The 18,343-nt window shown below is 40.0% G+C and overlaps 1 protein-coding gene across 3 annotated transcripts in view; it reads left to right on the top strand.

The window, feature by feature from the left end:
• The window catches only part of MRPS27 (mitochondrial ribosomal protein S27), a 40,768-nt gene extending 32,604 nt beyond the window's left edge, over window positions 1-8,164 (top strand). Inside the window, exons 9-12 of one of the 3 annotated variants that reach the window (XR_003571199.1) lie at window positions 2,328-2,470; window positions 3,523-3,678; window positions 6,457-6,632; window positions 7,753-7,819. Coding sequence is in view for 2 of the 3 variants with exons in the window: in XM_027883531.1 (XP_027739332.1) it covers window positions 2,328-2,470; window positions 3,523-3,678; window positions 7,753-7,992 (539 nt within the window). In the remaining variant the exon portion in view is untranslated. Of the gene's footprint in view, window positions 1-2,327; window positions 2,471-3,522; window positions 3,679-4,338; window positions 5,698-6,456; window positions 6,633-7,752 lie in introns of those variants that run through there. The other 2 variants (XM_027883531.1, XM_027883541.1) reach the window with 2 other exon arrangements.
• The last annotated feature ends 10,179 nt before the right edge of the window (window positions 8,165-18,343 follow it).

The following is an 18,343-nucleotide window of genomic DNA, read 5'->3' on the forward strand; positions in this document are numbered from 1 at the left end:
TGGATAGTTGGCAAGTGTGATAGGGTCAGGTTGACTTCTTTGGCTCGTCCTAAGATTTGCTGATTTTGTTATCTTTTCGTTTTATGTTTTAAATGTTCTATCTTGTCAAAATGTTCTATTCCTCAGTCAATTTATTACTTCTGTGGTTTCCTAATGCTAGGGTTTTGGAACTACTTCCACAATTTTGTGTTTGAGTTAACCTTTTGTTTCTCAAAGACTGCCTCAATTGAGTGGCTTCAAGACAAAGGTTAAAAAAAAAAAGAAATCGTGTAAGGACAATTTCAGAGTTATGAGTGAATCTGTTTTGTAAGCCTCATTTGTAAGATTGATTTGAATAGTGTGCCCTTCATCAGACAACTTCAGAACCAACTTTAGGGCTCCATGCAAGTTTGGATTGACAGCTGAAAGAAAGAAGACGTTCTTAAAGAACACAGGATTGGTTTCTTGGTTGACCAATGAATTTAAAAATATACCCCGGAAGTACAGATATCCATGACACAATTTTAAAGACAATTAGATTTTTTTTTCTAGTTATTAAATGTCTTAAAATAATCTTTAAACTTTAGGAAGTTCAGAGAGCACATTCTGAAAAACATTATATTTAGAACATTTACTACTCACTGTAAAGTTAATGTTTGGCTTGTGGACAGCAGATAATAGTGCCTTTATCCTGGATCTGTTAGGGAGTCTTCACTGCTAATGACTTGCTATATTATTAAAGAGAAGTTAGATCAGAATATATTCAGAATTGAAGAGAAGGGAAATGGGCAAGTAATTCTTGAATTTCCTCTAAACCTTTAGAGGAATATAATGCAGATAGGTTTTGTCCTTCTCTATAAAATGATTATTTACTAGAAAGAAATTAGTTAATTTGCAATTTTTTTGTAAATTGTTGTTCCATTACTGCATTATTGAGGGTAAAAGTGGATTTTTTTCTTGAAATGTGGCCTCAAAATATGATGTGTGGTGGCAGAGTTAGGGTGCTGACTCGCATTTATCATTTCCCTAAAACAAAAATCTTATTTTCAGTCAAAAAGGGGAATAAATGTGAAAATTAATTTGAAAGTAGGATTTTCCATAGAGCTGTAGTTTGTAGTCCAGTGGAGATACTGATATAAATAGGAACTTTGCTGTCCAGTTGGCATTCACATTGGAGAGTTTTTAATGTCATATGGATTGGTTGAGTAGTGACTGTATTTCAAAAATGCACTTCACTCTTGTCCGTGAGCAGTAGTGCTTGTTTCATGACATTGACATTCAGTAGATCAAAAGCTATTTACTGTTATGTCACATATTCCAAAGTCTTGCCAACACTAATGGAACTGACCTCTCAGAGAGCGAAAGATGTCTGTGGGCACAGACTGGCCTCAAGCACCTCAGATATTTTAGTTTAGCCACAGTCCATAAACTTTGTCTGTGCACTTATTACCTTACTTGTCCTAAACTGTTCCCTTCCATGTTAAGAAGAGTGAGGTGTGTTTTATAGTTTTGTGTTGTTGTAGCCAGAGTACACATTAGATCAAGAGCTTGAGCACAACTCCTGTGAGCTGCACTTGAAGGGGTATTATTTATTACATCAACAGTGACAAAATCAAAGCCTTAGAGTGATAATCGTTGTAAATTGCATCAACTGCAATGTGATGTGCGTTTCCTCTATTAGGAAGGAGTTTCATGTTCTCTAGTAGTTACTGTCAGAAGAAAAGCCACATTGTCAGTGATGCAGTACATCACAGGTCCTGCTAAAGTCAGTGAACACCTCGGTGCACAGATGGTACTAAATCAAGAATCAAAATTTCATTTTGGCAGGTCTCCCCTATTTTCTCTCAGGAAGCTCCAGAAGAAACAGGGGTGCTAAGCTGTATACTTAGCCAGAGCATGTGCTGTAATGTGTGATTAAAGCCTAAAGGTCATGGAGGTAAATCCAGAAAGTCAGATTTAATACACATGAACTCAGCAGTCAGTCCCTGAAAGCTGAGACATTTATCTGCCATCTTCAGACATCCTTTTCAGAGCTGCTGCTCCAAAGCCAGACAACCAGAAAAGCTGGCCACTTAGTCTCATTTCCATCTGGACAAAATTTCTAGATGAGGTAGAATGGAGAGGAACCAGAAACAAGCACATAATAACCATAAAGTTGAGCAAAAAGAAGGTGCCTTAATAAAATAAGGTGATAGCAGTTCAATCAGAGCAACTTTATAGAAGTGTGTTGTTTTTACCCCAGAAGCCAGGACACTTGCTGTCACTTCTGAAAACCAGAGCCAACCCATATGGATTCTGTTAAGACTCAGGTGTTGAAGTAGTAACACTAAAGGATGTTTTTATCACAGGAAAAGTGGAGTTGAATAAGGGACTAAGAGCTGTATACAATCTAATGCCACTGATGTGGACACCTGGGTATTTGAATAGAGCCTTGCAAGTGATGGAGAATGTGGCTTCATTGTCAGGAGACAGCAAAATCTGCAAAGAAGCTGTAAGTATGAAGGCAATAACCCACTGAACAAATGGAACTTTATGTAAGTCAAATCCAGTAAAACCTGTGAATTCTGTGCCTTGCTAATGAGAAGATGCCCAGCAAACTTCAGAGGCCTTTACAAGACATGAGAAGTAATGTTTAGAACAAAATCACTGCTTCAATTGATGAGCCAGTGATAATATCTGCTGGCATGTCCTGGGCAAAGAGTGTGTGTTATTGCCACAGACCATTTAAGTATGGATCTGTGCTGCAGGGATCATGTCCGTGGGTGTGGGAAGGCACCTTTGTTTCTCAGGTTTTTGAACTCGCTCAGAGACATAGTTCTTAGCTGTGAGGATGAAATACCACATATTCTTACTCTCACAGCTAATCCTATGTATCCTCTGCCCTCTGAGGTGATGTTCTGAGTGATACTGAACCAGAAAGTCAACAGTGATTTCTAGGTGGTGCTGCCCTCATTTGGGGAGGATGAATGGATTCAGTTCGTTTATGAAGTCAGCAGTGGCTAAGGGACTTGAGGCTTAGGAATGTTGTGGGGCATCCCACTGATCCTGGACTCAGATAAGGAGTAATTTAAGAAAACACCACAGCATGTGCTGAAGGATAAAAACATCACTGAGGTCTCACCTCCTCTATTGGGTACTTTTTCTGGAAGGTGTCCCTGGTCATGGAAGCCTCCCTTTTGCTCATGTAATTACTAGGCTTGCAGTCTCCCTTGACAAACAGAAGGCTAGGGTACTGCTCAGCAGGTTCTGTTATCTATTGCTGCATATTCTGAAGCATCTCTCTAATACATGACAGTACAAGGAGAGGTCACGTCTGCAACTTCCACCATTTTGAGTTAGCTCTTTTGGTGTATGGTTTTGGAGGTATCTTTCTTGCTCCAGTCTAAAGAAGTCAGCCGAATACACTAACACAGTAATTTTTTCTGCTTACAAACCCTGGACAAATAAGGGAACTCATGAAGTTGTTTGAATACATGACAGTTGTGTTACTTAGATTGTATTTCAAAACTGTTTATGCTTATCGTGACAAATGTGATTGTTCAGATTGATGCCCTGGAGACCATTTTGCAGTCTGTCCTTGAAGCCAAACCTGATCCAGCATCTGCTGAAGAAGTCAAGGGATTAGAGCAGAAATCACAGTGTGCAGAATCAGAAGAAACAGAGCAATCTAAAGCACTTGAGTACTACAGTCGATTCAAAGTAAGAGTTTAATTTACTTAAATATCCTAAGCTGTAATAGATCTCATGGTACATACTAGAAAATATATATGCTGACTTACTATGGCTAACAGACTGACATCCCTTCAATGTCAGTCTATCAGGAGTCCTACTTTGACGTTTTTGAAACTGATGTCACCTTACGTTTTCACTTCTTCACACAGGAAGCAGTGAAGATGTAAATGCTCAAGGCCACTTGTCTTTTGTCTGTATGGTGGGATTTTATCTTCACTTTTCATATATCAAAATGATAAATCCAGTCCTGTTCTCATAAGTGTTATGTCATTAGGGACCCATTATCTGACCTTGTGTGGGCTCTTGCTCATTAAAATTAGTTTAATAGGCATGAGACCGTCCTGAATTTGTTGTCCATTTATGTACGCTACAATTATGTACGAATGTTGCATCCTGTACTTTCAATCTGGGGAATAAAGTCAGGCCTTCACCTCTCTTTTATCTTTAGATTGTCATGCTGATGATAACAGTAAGAAGAACAGCTATTCATTACAGCAAATCTGTATAATAAGTGCATTTTATTTGATCATCTCATAGCTATACAATGAGCTCATTTTGGTTTATCATCTCTGATTTTTGCTGTGGTAAAAATCAAATACCCTGGGTTGAAACTCATCTGATTTATAATTCCCAGAGCAGTACTCATCTCATAGCCCATGGTTTCCCTTGCTGCTGTCACCTGGATGGCTGTGACTTTGCACAGTTGTTCTGGATGCAGACTGTTCTGAAGAAATTTCAGAAGTTAAAAGACAAGTATCCTGTGGTTTCAGCTCGCACAAACACACTTTTCCTTTCTTTAATTTTTATTTGCACAACTTAACCACTAATCTTTAGATATTAAACTTGCTTTGTAGGCAGTTAGAACTTTTTAATTAAAGTGTTTGGGAATCAGTGGGTGCTCAGCATGTGGTAATTATTGCCTCGATGAATTACAGTGAATTAGGTAAACACAAGTGCCCTTTGAAAGAGGGAATGAGACATTTTTATGTGTCTCTCATTGTCTATCCATTGTCTAGCCTTGCAGAAAATAATGCAGAGTGCTTGAAACAAGGCCTAAATATCAAATCAGGAACAGGCTAGTGTCAAGAGGGTAGTTTTCTTCTCACCTTAACCTTTCCACAAGTTCCATAATTAATCCCCTTTCAGACATTCCCTGGTGTGGCAGCAAGTGCCCTGACTTTGAGCCGAAAAACTACAGACCCAATGCTTAACTCCTAAGATCTCACCAAGGAAAGTCTGCATATGAGCAAGACATAGCCCTCATGTGGACTCTAGGCATCCAACAGTAATTATATGTCAATAAGCCACAATTTCAGGTTGTCTGAATAAGAAAAGGGGCTCTCAACTCAGAATGCCATTTCAGCCAAGCCTGAAAGAGTTCTCAGACTCTCCTCTCAAATCTGTTAGGACAGCAGTAGTCACTCTTCCCAGCTTAATCCTGGACACTGAGAGGTGTCGTTCACAGGGCAGAGTGGTGCACTAGAAAGCCATGCAAGTGTGAGGGAAGGTGGCAGCTCTGAACCAGCCTTCTGCTGTGTGCATTCACAGCTGCTGTCCCAGTGCAGATCACCTGCTCTTCTGTGTAACCCCAGCAAAGGGTTTGCACTTCTGCTGCTGAAAACGATTCGGTTGTACTTTGTCCAACCCTGCATTAGCCAGCACATCCCAGTCTTTCTCCTTGGCCTCAAAACCAATTACTTCTGCCTCCTGCACGCCCAGTTCTCTTTCACAAATCATACATCTCAGAATACAAGGAAAAGCATATGGATTTGCTCCAGACATACGCATACTCCTCCATTATGTTCTATGGAATGGACTTACTGTCTCATTCCGACCTTCAGAACAGCTATTTGTGGAAGTACCTGAAAAAGCCATGGCAGCCTAACAGATACACGTCCTTCACTTCCACTAAAACAAACAGAACTTGAGGACATTTGGCTCTTTCCAGATAAAGCCTTTAGAGCTGTAATCTAGACACTGTGTTGTAATTACCTGTTTTCAGATCCTATATGCTGAGACTACTCAGGCAATTCCTTCCATCTGAGTCAATGATCAGTGGGTAAACATTTCACATAAACACAGGGAACACCTTCCCTAACTGTCTGCATGCAGAGCCTTGGAGACTGCTTATAAAAATCAGTGATTTTTATTTGATTTATATTTGATTTATATTTGATTAAGAATGTGCCCTTTTGGTACCTTCAGGAAAACCTTCTGCTTTCCTAAATTAGTTTTACTAATACATCACAGAAGAGCAGGGAATGTTCCAGAAGTTCAGTGATATCAGTCATGGCTTAGGAGACAACACCTACTAGTTTCCAGTTTGTTGCCTTTCTGTAGTTCAGTTTCATACTGTTTAAGTTCAGTGCATAAAGCCCCTTTTCAGCACATCCTTGGTAGAGTCTAACAGAGTCTGAAGGATCTAAACCAATTACATTTAAACTGCATATCCAATCTGTAAACATGAGCATACTTGTCAAATTCCTTCCCCAATCCCCAATGTACTGTCTCTTCACTTTTCTCACTGATGCCTTGTATACTTACTTACTGATACCTCAAACAAAATAGAGACTAATACACCTAAATAAGGTTATTGAATTTGGTTTTAGTCCATTGGCTTCGAAGACACTGACTTTGTTTTTATTCTTTATCATAAAATTAAAAACCCAGACACAGCCAAATACCAAGCCCCTCAGACCTGCATGTCTAGCATTTTAAAGAGTCTTTAATCTGCTCTCTGTCCAGTTCAAACCTTCAAGGGCCTGGTAAAACACAACGAAGCCTGCAGTTGTGCTGGCTAAGGGAGAGAGAAGTGGAGAGGCCTCAGAAGGGATATGCTAGTTTTCTCCCTAAGAACAAGGCAGAGCCTTCAGCCAGGAGCTGAGAAGTGCCTTTGCTGATTATTGCCAGCATGGTCTCTGGTGAAAGGAACAGTGGGCCAGCAGCACAATGCGTAAGCTTTCAGGTATAGCTGGAAGTGTGGGTATCTGCATGGCTCTAGAACTGCCATTTTATTTGGAGATTAATGATTCCCACATCTTCTTTTCATTATCCTTGCAATGCAAAACAAGAAGTTTTATACAAATGAAAGAAGTATGGATGTAGCTTTCCTTAGAATGTATACTTACTTTAAACATTTCTGCAAGTGATGGGCTTAGTAAAGTCTTTTATTTAAAAGAATAATCAGGAAAATATGTTTCTAACTAATGAGTGAACAAGGGATACAGAATTTTCCAGTGCCATGTCATCTCCTCTTTGGTTGTGTATCTGCACTTTTAAGGCAATTAATCAGAGTGCTAGTGAGCCATCAGGGTAAAGATTCCAGAAAGCCAGAAACAGTATCACTGGATGATTCATCATCTTAAGTGAATTAACATATTTATGCTGCATGAAATACAGATAAGTAAAGCTCAAGAAAGAAAAACTGCAGTTTCTTGCTGAGTTACTCTGCTCTTAGTTTCAGTGTAGACTCTTCCTGAAAAAAATATCACTTGAGAGCGTTGTGTAGTTTCTGTAAGCATAGTCACCCTTCGGATCACAGTAACTTAGGAAGAACAACCATGGGAGTTACGCAATATGCTGTTAAAACATTTGAAATGACATGCATCTGTTGAGAGGGATGCTATTGCAGGCAGTGTGGATCAAATCATCCAGCTGGTTTTGAAGTAAGACACAAAACCAAAGTGTTTAGGTTGTATTTATTGTGGTTGACTGGTCAGCTGATCTTTGTTAATATCAAATAAATGAACTTGGAAAAAGAACACATTTCCAATGGTTAATGAAACTGAAATTTCTTTGATTTAGTTTTGTTGCTCAGAAAAAAACCTTGATAATAGCATTTCAAGAAATAGTACCAATTACCACAGTTTAAACACTTTGCTGTGATAGTTACCAGGCCTGTATAGCCCAGCTAATAATAATAATAATAATAATGCTGCAAACAGTGATGTATTGGTTATAGGGAAGTATTTTGTGGCTGATTATTTTGTGATTGACTGGCTCTCTCCTTCATACACCCTACCAAATCTCTTTTTATGACAGGAGCTGTACTCCAAGCTGCATTCACTTGGCAAGGTTGAGTCTGAAAGCCTGTTAACCCTGACCACCCAACTTGTCAAGGAAGAGCTGCCAGCATGTGAAGTGGAAGACATTGCCAAACATGAGCAGAAGCTAAAGGAGTGGGAAGAAGAGCAAGTGCTTCTCATTGAGAGAGAAAGAGAGTTGAGAGAAAAGGCTAAGCAGGAAATGGAAGCTAGGAAGCTAGCTAAAGCATCTGCTTAATACTGGAACTAGGAATGCAAAGGTCCTCTGTCTGTGAACATAAGTGCTCACTGTTATTAATATTTCACTTCAGTCATGCTGTGTGTGTGGCCATATGTACTGCTATATGCAAATTAAACATCACATTTTGTCTATTTCCCAAAATAAAGCACATGTGGTTTAGAAATGTTCATCCTGTATATGAGGTGTTTTCCTCCTCATCCAGGCAAGGGATGGGATTGAGACAACACAAAGAAACAAACTCATAAGGAGTAGCTTGCCTGTGATGAAGGGTCTAGGGAGTGGAAGGAACAAAAGAAGAGGGAAGACTTTTAAACAGGAGTTGTTTCAGTAGGGGTTTCTCACAGGAAAGAATGCCATTGCTACTCTGAACTTCGAACACTAAGAGGATTAACATATATTGATTGCTTTTTTTTCTTTTTCCCAACCCATTTGGAAAATTCAGGCTACTGTGCATGGAGCAGGAAGCCTAACTTTAGGCTGTTTTTAAAACTACTTTTGAAGAGCTTCAGCCTAGGGAGTTAGCACTTGTACAGCACTCAGATGTGCCTTTCCTGTAAGGATGTTAAAAATTTCTGACTTTGCTAGTGCTGCTTTGTGCCATTTCTAAGGTCACTACAGAAACATGCACAATCATCTCGGCATACACCAAGGAGCCTCATACTGCAGTGCAGTTTCCTTTTATATTCTGGGCACTGTTTCGTGAGGTTTTTGACCTAATTCCTTTCACAGTCCCATGCCTCATTGTTCAGATCCATAAAACAATGTAACTATTCACAAGAGCACAAGGCAAGGGAGGAAAGGATCATGGTGCGTTGGTTGTGATGCACCAGCATCCATCCCTGCTTACATTCCCTGTCACCACTGAATCTCGTCAACTGCAGCCAGCAACTTTTAGTGGAGCATGGCAGGACAAGGTCCTTCAAAATAGGGAGACCTGAGCAACAGCCCTGTCGTAATTGCAGCTTGTTATGGCAACAGGACTCTTGTCTCACTGTGCTTTATCAGAGAGTCCAAAAAGCATTTGCAGTTTTTGTTATTACATCTGTGTATTTTTACAGTGATAAAACTCAGTTCACAAACTCATTGTAGATCCAGCGAGAATATGCTGCAAATCCATGAATTTGTTTTAAGTGTAGGAAAGTATCACAGATACAGCACACACCAGAAATCTTTGCTACTCCCAGCAAAAACACTCAGAGCCTGCTTGCTCTTTCATGTCTAAGAACTTGGCAACTTGGCACTAAGGTTCACCCCATCTTGTCAGGAGGTCCCATAGTTTCTCCCATACTTCGGTAAGGGAGTGCTGTCTCCAACCAGAAAACGTGGGTGATTTAGTGGCTTGGCCAGCAGTGGTTTTCCCTGGCAACTTGAGAAAAGTCTCCTGAAATGTTTTCCTCTTGGTCTAAATGCTTTCTGATTACTAGGAGAAGTTAGGGAGCCTTAAGGGAGAGTAGAAGGCCAAACACACTCTAAGAACGATTTCCTTAAAGGTGGGTGGCTTTAAAGGGGTCATCACTCCTAGCTGAGCCACAGGAGAATGTAGTGTCCCTTCCCTGACCACATATTTCAATTCTTCCATTTCACAACATGGGTTATAGCTACAAAGGTTCACAATCACTTCTGCATCCAGATTCTTCTATGAGCTGCTGTCTACAGGCATCAGCTTTTGGGATATTCTCTACACCACCACAGTTTTAAGACTCTCCTTGCTGATATGACCTCCAGCCACAGAAGTACCTGATCATGTTGCTTGTCAGACACCATTCTGGCTAGGCGAGCACAGACAGGGGCATATATCTCCTTGCTTTTCCATGGCCTCTCTTTCTTGGCAGCGCGAGGAGCCTGTTTCTGGCCCAACCTCCACCTTCCCTGGCCTGCTGTTACATACGCCAGGCTGCTGCTAATGCTAATTAAGCTCCAGCAAGCTGCCAGCTGCCATGTCCCTGCTGTCTCACAGAGTACACTGCACTTCCCCCTCAACTAACCTCCCTTTCCATTTCTTTAGGCTTTAGAAGTATTGAAGCAATAGGAGTAAAAAAAAAAAAAAAAAAAAAAAAAAAAAAAAAAAAAAAAAAAAAAAAAAAAAAAAAAAAAAAAAAAAAAAAAAAAAACAAACAAAAAAACAAACCCCAAACAAACAAAAACAAACAAAAAAACAAAAACAAACAGAAAAAGCTCCTGTGAGCTCTGAGTGGCCTGTTAATGAATATTACAGCTTGCCTCCTTGTTTTACGTTCAGGCACTGTGGGTTGGAATGCTCTGAGCCCAGTTCAAAGCATAAACTTGAAACAGTATAGATACAGCTTTTCTCTGCCTTTTCCCCCATCTCCTCCCATATCCCCCTCTGCCCTCGGGAGGAGATTTCCTTGTCAAGTGCTTTGCAGGCTGCAAAGCATATTCCTGGGGCCAGGTGAAGGACACAGAACCCAAGACCTGAAGCATAGGGTCCAGACTGTTTGTGACTTAAGAAGCCAATTTTTTTTGCCAAGCCCTCTCATTTATCTCTTCCCCTTAATTTTACCCTGAGTGAGAAACTACTTCTGACAAGTCTACCAGCTAGATCAGCTCCACAGGAGTGCCCTTCTTCCCCTCATGCCCCAGCCAAGTATTTCTTCATGGTCCAGTAGCTACCATCTTGCTCTTCCCCACTCAGGTTTCATCATGGTCTCAACAGCAACCAGTTTCTAATGTTTTGTCTAGCCAAACTGTTTTCACACCTCGCAAATCATCACATTTCCAACAAGTTTACCTGCACCCTTTTGAATTCTCCATTCTCATTGCTGCTTCCTTTTTTGATCTCACTCTTAATCCCTTTCAAGTTCTTCCTATATATCATATCACATTTATTTCTTCCTCTTCTCTAAGAGACTGGCCATGTCTCTGCCCTGCACCCACATCTCTGTGATGCAAGCCTCCTGGGTCACCAAGAGCTCAGGCACTCTGAAGAGGCTGGAAACATGAATTAGCAATTGAAGCATGAGGGAAGGCAGGAAGGTACTCTCCTCTTTGGTGTTCTCTCCTACCTGTTGGCTATGAGCAAGGTCAAAAATAAGGCAGACAAATTGTGAGAGAGGCTAATTTAGTGACCAGTGCTGTTCAGGCATGTGCTTGTCTTCCTAAGGAAGACATGGATAGTAGCTGTGTACCAAATACAGCAGCAGGAAAAATCAACAGAACTTGGCTTGGTTTAACTGCTTTCCTTGTTTCTGCTCCAGGAAAACTAATACAGATTTGACTATTTCCCCCTTTGTGTAAATCATGTTGCACACACAAGCTGTTTTTTATCTGTTTGCTGAAACACTCTGAAACTGGGCCCCAGGTAGTCAAAAGCCCTTCTGTCCAGATGCCTGTGGCTGTGTGTGCACTGCTGTGTTAGCCATCACCTGCTGTGATGCAGCTGTCCACATTTAGAAGGGGGAGGGTGGAGAAGTCATATAGCTGCTTTTGATCTGCTCCTGCTTAAATGCGAGCTCTGATGCTAATGAAAGAATGTGGATGTGTGTATATATGCATATACAAAAATGTTGTTTTGTGCTCTACAGACACAAAAAGCTCTGAGTTCGTATAGCCCTGCTCCCTGGTACTTGATTTGATGCAAGCTCACTACCTAATAAGCACTGCCTCACTAGAATACTCTCAGGTTTTTGAAATGTTTCTGGTTCTTGCTGTACTGTTTCAGACAGCTGCCTAGACCTTTCTGTGTCTGAGTGAGACTGGCGGAATATTTCCTGGAGGGGACACACCAAAATATTTCTTGATAGTAACACTGTCTCATTTTTTTGGATCACCTCTCCCTGAAACATTCTTTCCCATCCTGTTTTCGTTTGACTACAGCTGTGATTTGGATTAAAGCTATTGCCATTTCTCCTTTGTCAGTATATTTCTAAATCACAGGAGTGCATCTTTCTTCATTCAAGTTTTTAAATCATTTAACTATTTGTTGTCCTGGTGTCTGTATAGCTAAAGGCAGGGGAAAATCTCCCATTGCTATAAGCAATACATTGGCATGCACAGTCACTGAGCTGTGGCAAACAGCCCAAATAATACCTGACTGTGACATTGCTAGACTTGCACATGCCAGACACTGTTAATGGCTCTCCTGTGTTTTCCCAAGTGTGGGAGAGACCATTCAACAACACTAGCGAAAAGGAACAGAAACCAGTACAATTGCAAAGCCTGCTTGGTGCTTGGTATGCTGGTAAGAGTTTGGTTGCTCTTAGGAGAAGAAAAAGCGGCACTTTAAAGGTTAAACCTCTTCCTTTTAATTTAAAAAAGCAGCATCCTAATTCAAATCCATGGCAGACACCAAACACACTGCTGATGAGGCAAGCAAATATGTAACTCTTCCTCCCACAAGTGTTACTGGCAGAACACTTCTAGTGAAGGGTTTAAGGTCATTATCCATTTTTCACAAGAGGAAAATTACATGTTTATTCTCTTGCAACTCAAATAAATGTTGCCAGAAGCCTTGTGCAGATGGGCCCTATTTATGGTAACATTTGCCAAATAAGGTTACAAGATGCTCTCAGACCTGGTCAGACACTGTGTCTTACACACAGTGCTAGTATCAAACCCCTGCTTCAAGCACCTGCTCCCTTCATCAGTGGCCTGTCCCAGCTGCTTTCCCACCCAGCCCAGGGTCTCTTTGATCACCCTAAAACTGTGGGACCAGAAGGATGATGTTCCACAGCTTCAGAGGAAAGTTGGCAGGTACAAGATGCGTTCTGACCTGTGCAGTCATCACTGTGCTTCTGAGACAGGCAGAAAACAGCCTGGGGCACAAGTTAGCAAGTATCCTCTTCCCCTGCCTCCTCAGGAAGCTGGAGTCAATAGTTACAAAAGGGAACTGCATCACTGACTTTGAGGGATACAAGACGTGGTCCGCTGAATAGCATCTGACTTTTCTGGGTTTCCTGGGTCTGCTTATGTACAAACTAGAATTCAATCTTGCAAAATGTATTTGAGTATCTGTGGAAAGTAAACTTAAATTTACCTTTCCAGAAATTTAATAATAGAAAATGTTGAGATGAGGAAAAAGCTCTTGAACTGTAGAAGAGAACCTACTGTGGACAATCTGAACTTGGGACAGATTTCAAAATAAAACTGAATAGAACAAGGTATAGGTCAAGAATTAGTGAAATAACATTAATTCAAGAGTTACTTAAGGTGATAAATATGTGCTAGAAAACTGTCCCACCTACTCTAGATCACTGTCCCCATGGAAATGAAAGTTGTCACTGAACTTGGCTAGCAATTGCATAGTACTAACTCTGTTGCTACTTTTAAATCTTTCTGGTGAACTCAAGTCCACTCAACCCATTCTAAACTGCAGATGCCTCAGGCACAGAAATAGCATTAGAGATCCATTCACAAGCACATTAGATTCAGGACAAAAATTCAGAACAAAATTCAGCTTCCAATATTTCTCGTTCATTGCAAATTCTGACAATTCCTCCCTTAAAGGATTTGGGCAAAAAATTTTCAAGCCTGTTCTGGTCCTTATACATGGTAACTGCTGCTATAATTTCATCTTTGGAAACTATAAACTTCCTGGAAATACAGACTTGCACTCTGGAGTGGGGTTCATATTATGTATTTTAGTGGCTCAGTGGTTCAGTTTACCTTCAACTCTTTAAGCTAAGAACGTAACACAGGTGAGCTGAGGGAACATAAGGTGATGTTTGTAAAAGCTCAATCAAAATTAATTTCCGGACCTTAATAGATAATAATTAATAGACGATGAAACTGTAGCATATACAGGCATTGTTATGTGCATTTAGCTTTATTTGTATTAGGACATAAGTTGCAGCTATTTCAGTTTTCTTTTCTGTGTTATTCCCAAGCATGGGTGATGGGCTGAGCTGCAGTATGATGTGTAAGTCATGGCAGTGTTCTGGCAATGAAGCTGACATCAGATGCACAGTCAACCTTCACCTTGCCAGCTATTCACACTGAGTCTGGTAATGCTAGAGCTGTTGAAGTGCTGAGAAGCAGCTACATCAGGCAGTAAGGATCTGTGAGAACTAGAGAACAGTGCTTGTGCAGACTACAGTGCCTGCTGATTTAGTTCTGGAGTTCTCCTGTGGATTTCATTTCTGGTGCAAATCATGCTACATAATAGTTCAAAACCAGCAAATCCCCTGGAATGATGAGGGCACTCAGCATTACTCAGCTCTGGTAGTTTTGGGCTGGATCTGAAGAAGGCACAGACAGCACAACAGAGGACAGGGCATGCTAGTGTGACTAGTCCTGTCTCTGGTAAAAGAGAATAGGGACTACAGCAGTAGGCAGTGGCCCAAAACTCTTTGTTTAGTGAAGGATGCTCGTGTGGTCAGAGACATGCTTTAGGAAGGCAAGGCACTTTGCAACAGTGCATCAGGGCATGAGCTAAATCTAAGATGTGTCACTGTAGCTCTTACTCAAGAGACCCCGCAACATCTCTTTTATGCCACATCAATGAACAATGAAGCGCTACAATTTTCTCCCATCCACGGAACACTAGCAATCAATGTTACACAGTGCACAGGTCTAGGATGCCACAAGATTGGTCCTTCATTTCAGATAGACAGAAAAGATCAGAGGGACCATCATGTTCCTATACCATCTAAAACACTTCGTAAGCTGATTAAATTTGTGGCCCCACCTTTGCAAATCCAGAACTTCAATCTGAAACTGCAGGTAAATAACTGGGACTGAGGCCTAACCTGGCCTCCTTTGCATACACATTTTAATATATTTTAAGTGGTGTCAGACTACTCTACAACAACAGGTCAGAAAACCTGGATATGTGCATATGCAGAATTATACTTAGGATAACATTTGCAGCACTTGACTCCCCTCATCTAGTCATCATTTTCCTCTACTTTGCCATGCTCAGCCCAATTCAAGCCAAGTGCAATATTTCTTATTAGTGTTGTTAGAAGTTTTCAAATGAAACCTTGGACGCTGGAGATGGCTAAGGGCCCACAAACAGAGACTGCTGTCTCAGGGTGAAGGAAATCCCCCAGGGCCTCTGCTCCTCCCAGAAGTGAGCATCCCTTGCACCTTGCTGCCCCAGCCTTTACCTGCTTTTATGTCATTACCATCTCCCTGAGATAAAAACATTGACTACTGGACCTCACCACACCACGCATCACAGCAGCAAGCAAAACTACAAAGGCTGAAAGCCTGATCTTAGCACTGGAGGAAGTCTGATGTTTATAGGAAAAAAAAAAAAAACTAAACTGAGGGCCCAGCTTCCCCAAAAGCTCTATCCTCTCTCACTGAGATGACTGGACAGTGACGGTCAGGAAGAGTCCTCATCTACTGGAGACAAGCTGTACGCTCTTGTTTAACTGCTATATCTTTGGAAAAGATCTCTTTTCCAAACCAGGGTGAACTCAGTTTGATGTAACTTTATTGGGTATCATCTCTGACACAGCCTCTTGAACACGTACTTATTGAAAATGAGGTGTTTGCTCACTCTGCTGAGGAATACAGAAATGAGAACAAAGAGAAGCCACATCATGGTACATCACGGTAATGTTTTACACCACAAGAGATAAAAGTAATCTTCCAAATTACTTTCCAATTTGTAAAGAGAGACTGGGATTTATCTGATATTTAACTAGTCACTGATCTTTAGAAAAAAAGTCCTGTATAGTAGGTAATTGTGACTAAAGGAAAGGGAAAACTTAAAAATACATTCATACGTAAAGACAAGAAACATGTCAACACCACTTTACCACTTTTGAATTTTATTGTGGAACTGAGTTTGTTTCCTTTACATCAAATATCCTCAATGGAAGAGGGGATATTGCACACAAATATCATAAAAGCACTACATATTACTTTCACTGGAAACTAATTTTCTACATTAGATATGACTGGATAGAATAGAAGTGATGCAGGATTATAAGACATAATACCATACACAGCTGCAGACTGACACAAACACCATTCAGAAAAGAGAGAGGAGGTGTGTGAGGTGCTTCTCAGCCAGCAACAAGACTTTCTTTCCGTAGTTTGGAAGATAATGGCTGCATGCAAATGCGTGAAAGCATATTTCAGATTTCATCTTTTGCAGTTATGATTACAGCCCAGTCTTGAAGAGGCAGCCCCTGCCACCTGGAGCTCCTAGCTAGTCTAGTAGAGAGAAGCTGCTTTCAAGATTTCTTTCTATATTTTATGCCATTGTTTTATTTAATTCCTTAAATTTTTTTAGATTTTTTTTGCAAAGTCACAAGAAACAGACTTTTTTCTTTTTTTTTTTTAAATTTTAAATAGCAAACATTTTTAAACCAGGTGAATAATATAACTGTATTCTACGAAATGCGTACCCCTAGATGCTCTTAGTGTTTTGTCAATTACTAAGTGAAAAGATGAAAGCTTACAGTTTCTTTCAAGTGTAAACATTATATTTTTTCATCTTCTAGTAAATCCAGACCAACAAAATTACCATTTCTCTCAAAAACATCACTACTGAGCAAGAACCTCTGGTGACAGATGAACAAAGAGAAGCATATGACAGAAATGTCCCAAATGCACAGTTAGTGCTCTTTGGAGCTCATTTGCTTGTGGTGGGAGGGATTGAAAATTCAATTAACAAATTTATTAAATCTTAGTAAAAGAGTACCAGAACTCTCCTAAAATGCATAAGCTATCATAGACAATTAAAAAAACCCCAACATTCATATACACAGTTATCTCCATTCACCACAGTATGTAAAGTAAGTTAAAAAAAAAATCAAAAGTGATTTCTATGAAAGATGGGGTGAAAATAGAGGTCAATGAAGTCAGGCCCACCACAGGACTTTGAAAAGGCATGCAAGAGAAGCCCTGTCCAAGTTCAGGAGTGGGATGGGATCCCCAAAGTTAATTCTTCATTGAATTATATGAAGCAGAATATTAATAGCATAAAGATCATGACTGGGAATGCTGTTATGGGTAATACCATCATTGAAATAGAGTGTCCTTTACACTCGGATATTGAATCTTTACAATTAGAGTAATCAATAATAAACCATGCTCCTAGAAATCTATGCTGATCAACAGCACTCATCGTTAATGTACACAGTACATTTTGATGACTGTAACACTAAACTAGTTGTGTAGTACTAGGATTAGCACAGGTAGATTAGTTCCACAGGCAGAAAGACATTAAGGGCAAGAGGAGCTAATTGAAGAGCTCATTGATGTGTTGAACCTCGGTGCCATTGCCATTTGGAAGGGAATGGATGGAACAGGCATTACAATACCTCAAGATAGCCAGACCAGGGGTTTAATATTCTTGTAGCAGCAAAAAAAGCAAATGTACATGTTAAGGTAATCTGTATCTGTCTAATTATCGTTATTATTTCAGAAGTAAAACAAATGCTTCAGCCATCGTAAACTTGCTTAGGGATATTTAAGGCTTGATTCCAATTTAATTTACAGTAGGACCAGATGACTGTAACTTCCCTGACAGTAGTGAAATTGCTCCTAATTTACAGGATTAAGTGTTGTAAGTGAGATTAGTCACAAGACCACTGCTGTACTTAAAACATAAGCAGTGACACAAACCATTTCAGGTATTGTCAGAAAATCAGAAAATCTGTTCCCACCCACTCAAAAAGTTTGAATTCTGACCTATATAATAAAGTAGACAAATCAGAAAGAATTGTAGAAACAGTGTAACTATTCTGCCAAACATTTTGCCTGTATCTTCCTAGACTATATATTATAAAAGCAGTTTTAAGTGAATGATATGAGCCCAGCAAGCATGCATGTTTTCACAATACATTTCCACCTGCCTTTTGTTCTGAGTTTAACTACTTAAAAAGTATAGCAATAAATAAAACAGCATTGCTAGAGAGACCTAAAAAAAGAGTAGACATTAAAAATAAATCAAAACCCCAACAACTGACAAACAGGAATTCACAGCATTAAATGGGCCTCAGGAGCCCACATTTTGAAGACCCTAAAGCAATATTAAAAAAACCCTCATAAAATTAGGAGTGCAAACATACACCTATTAAACAAAAATATCCTAACACAGTAAAACTAAAATAAATTATAAGTAAAGAAAATAAAATGAGGTCATAGTTCACTACATTGTGAAACTTAGTACCAGCCACAACGGTGAATCATACAGACCAGCACATATCTCCATGCTGGAGGCTTTTACACCTTCTTTAAAGTCAGATTTGCAAATCTTCTGCAATGCAACAACTTTTTTTTAATTGGGATAAAATTTCTGAGACTAAAAAATTCAAACTGTCTTAAATCACAGAGCAGTGATGCTGTTCCTCTGCAAGCAGTCTGGAGAAGGAAGGGAGACATGAAGGAGGAAAGGGAAAGGGAAAGGGAAAGGGAAAGGGAAAGGGAAAGG

Source organism: Empidonax traillii, unplaced genomic scaffold (genome assembly GCF_003031625.1).
Source record: "Empidonax traillii isolate 1590-97213 ecotype Southwest subspecies unplaced genomic scaffold, ASM303162v1 scaffold8:size5222938, whole genome shotgun sequence".
In the NCBI taxonomy this organism is placed as follows: Eukaryota; Metazoa; Chordata; class Aves; order Passeriformes; family Tyrannidae; genus Empidonax; species Empidonax traillii.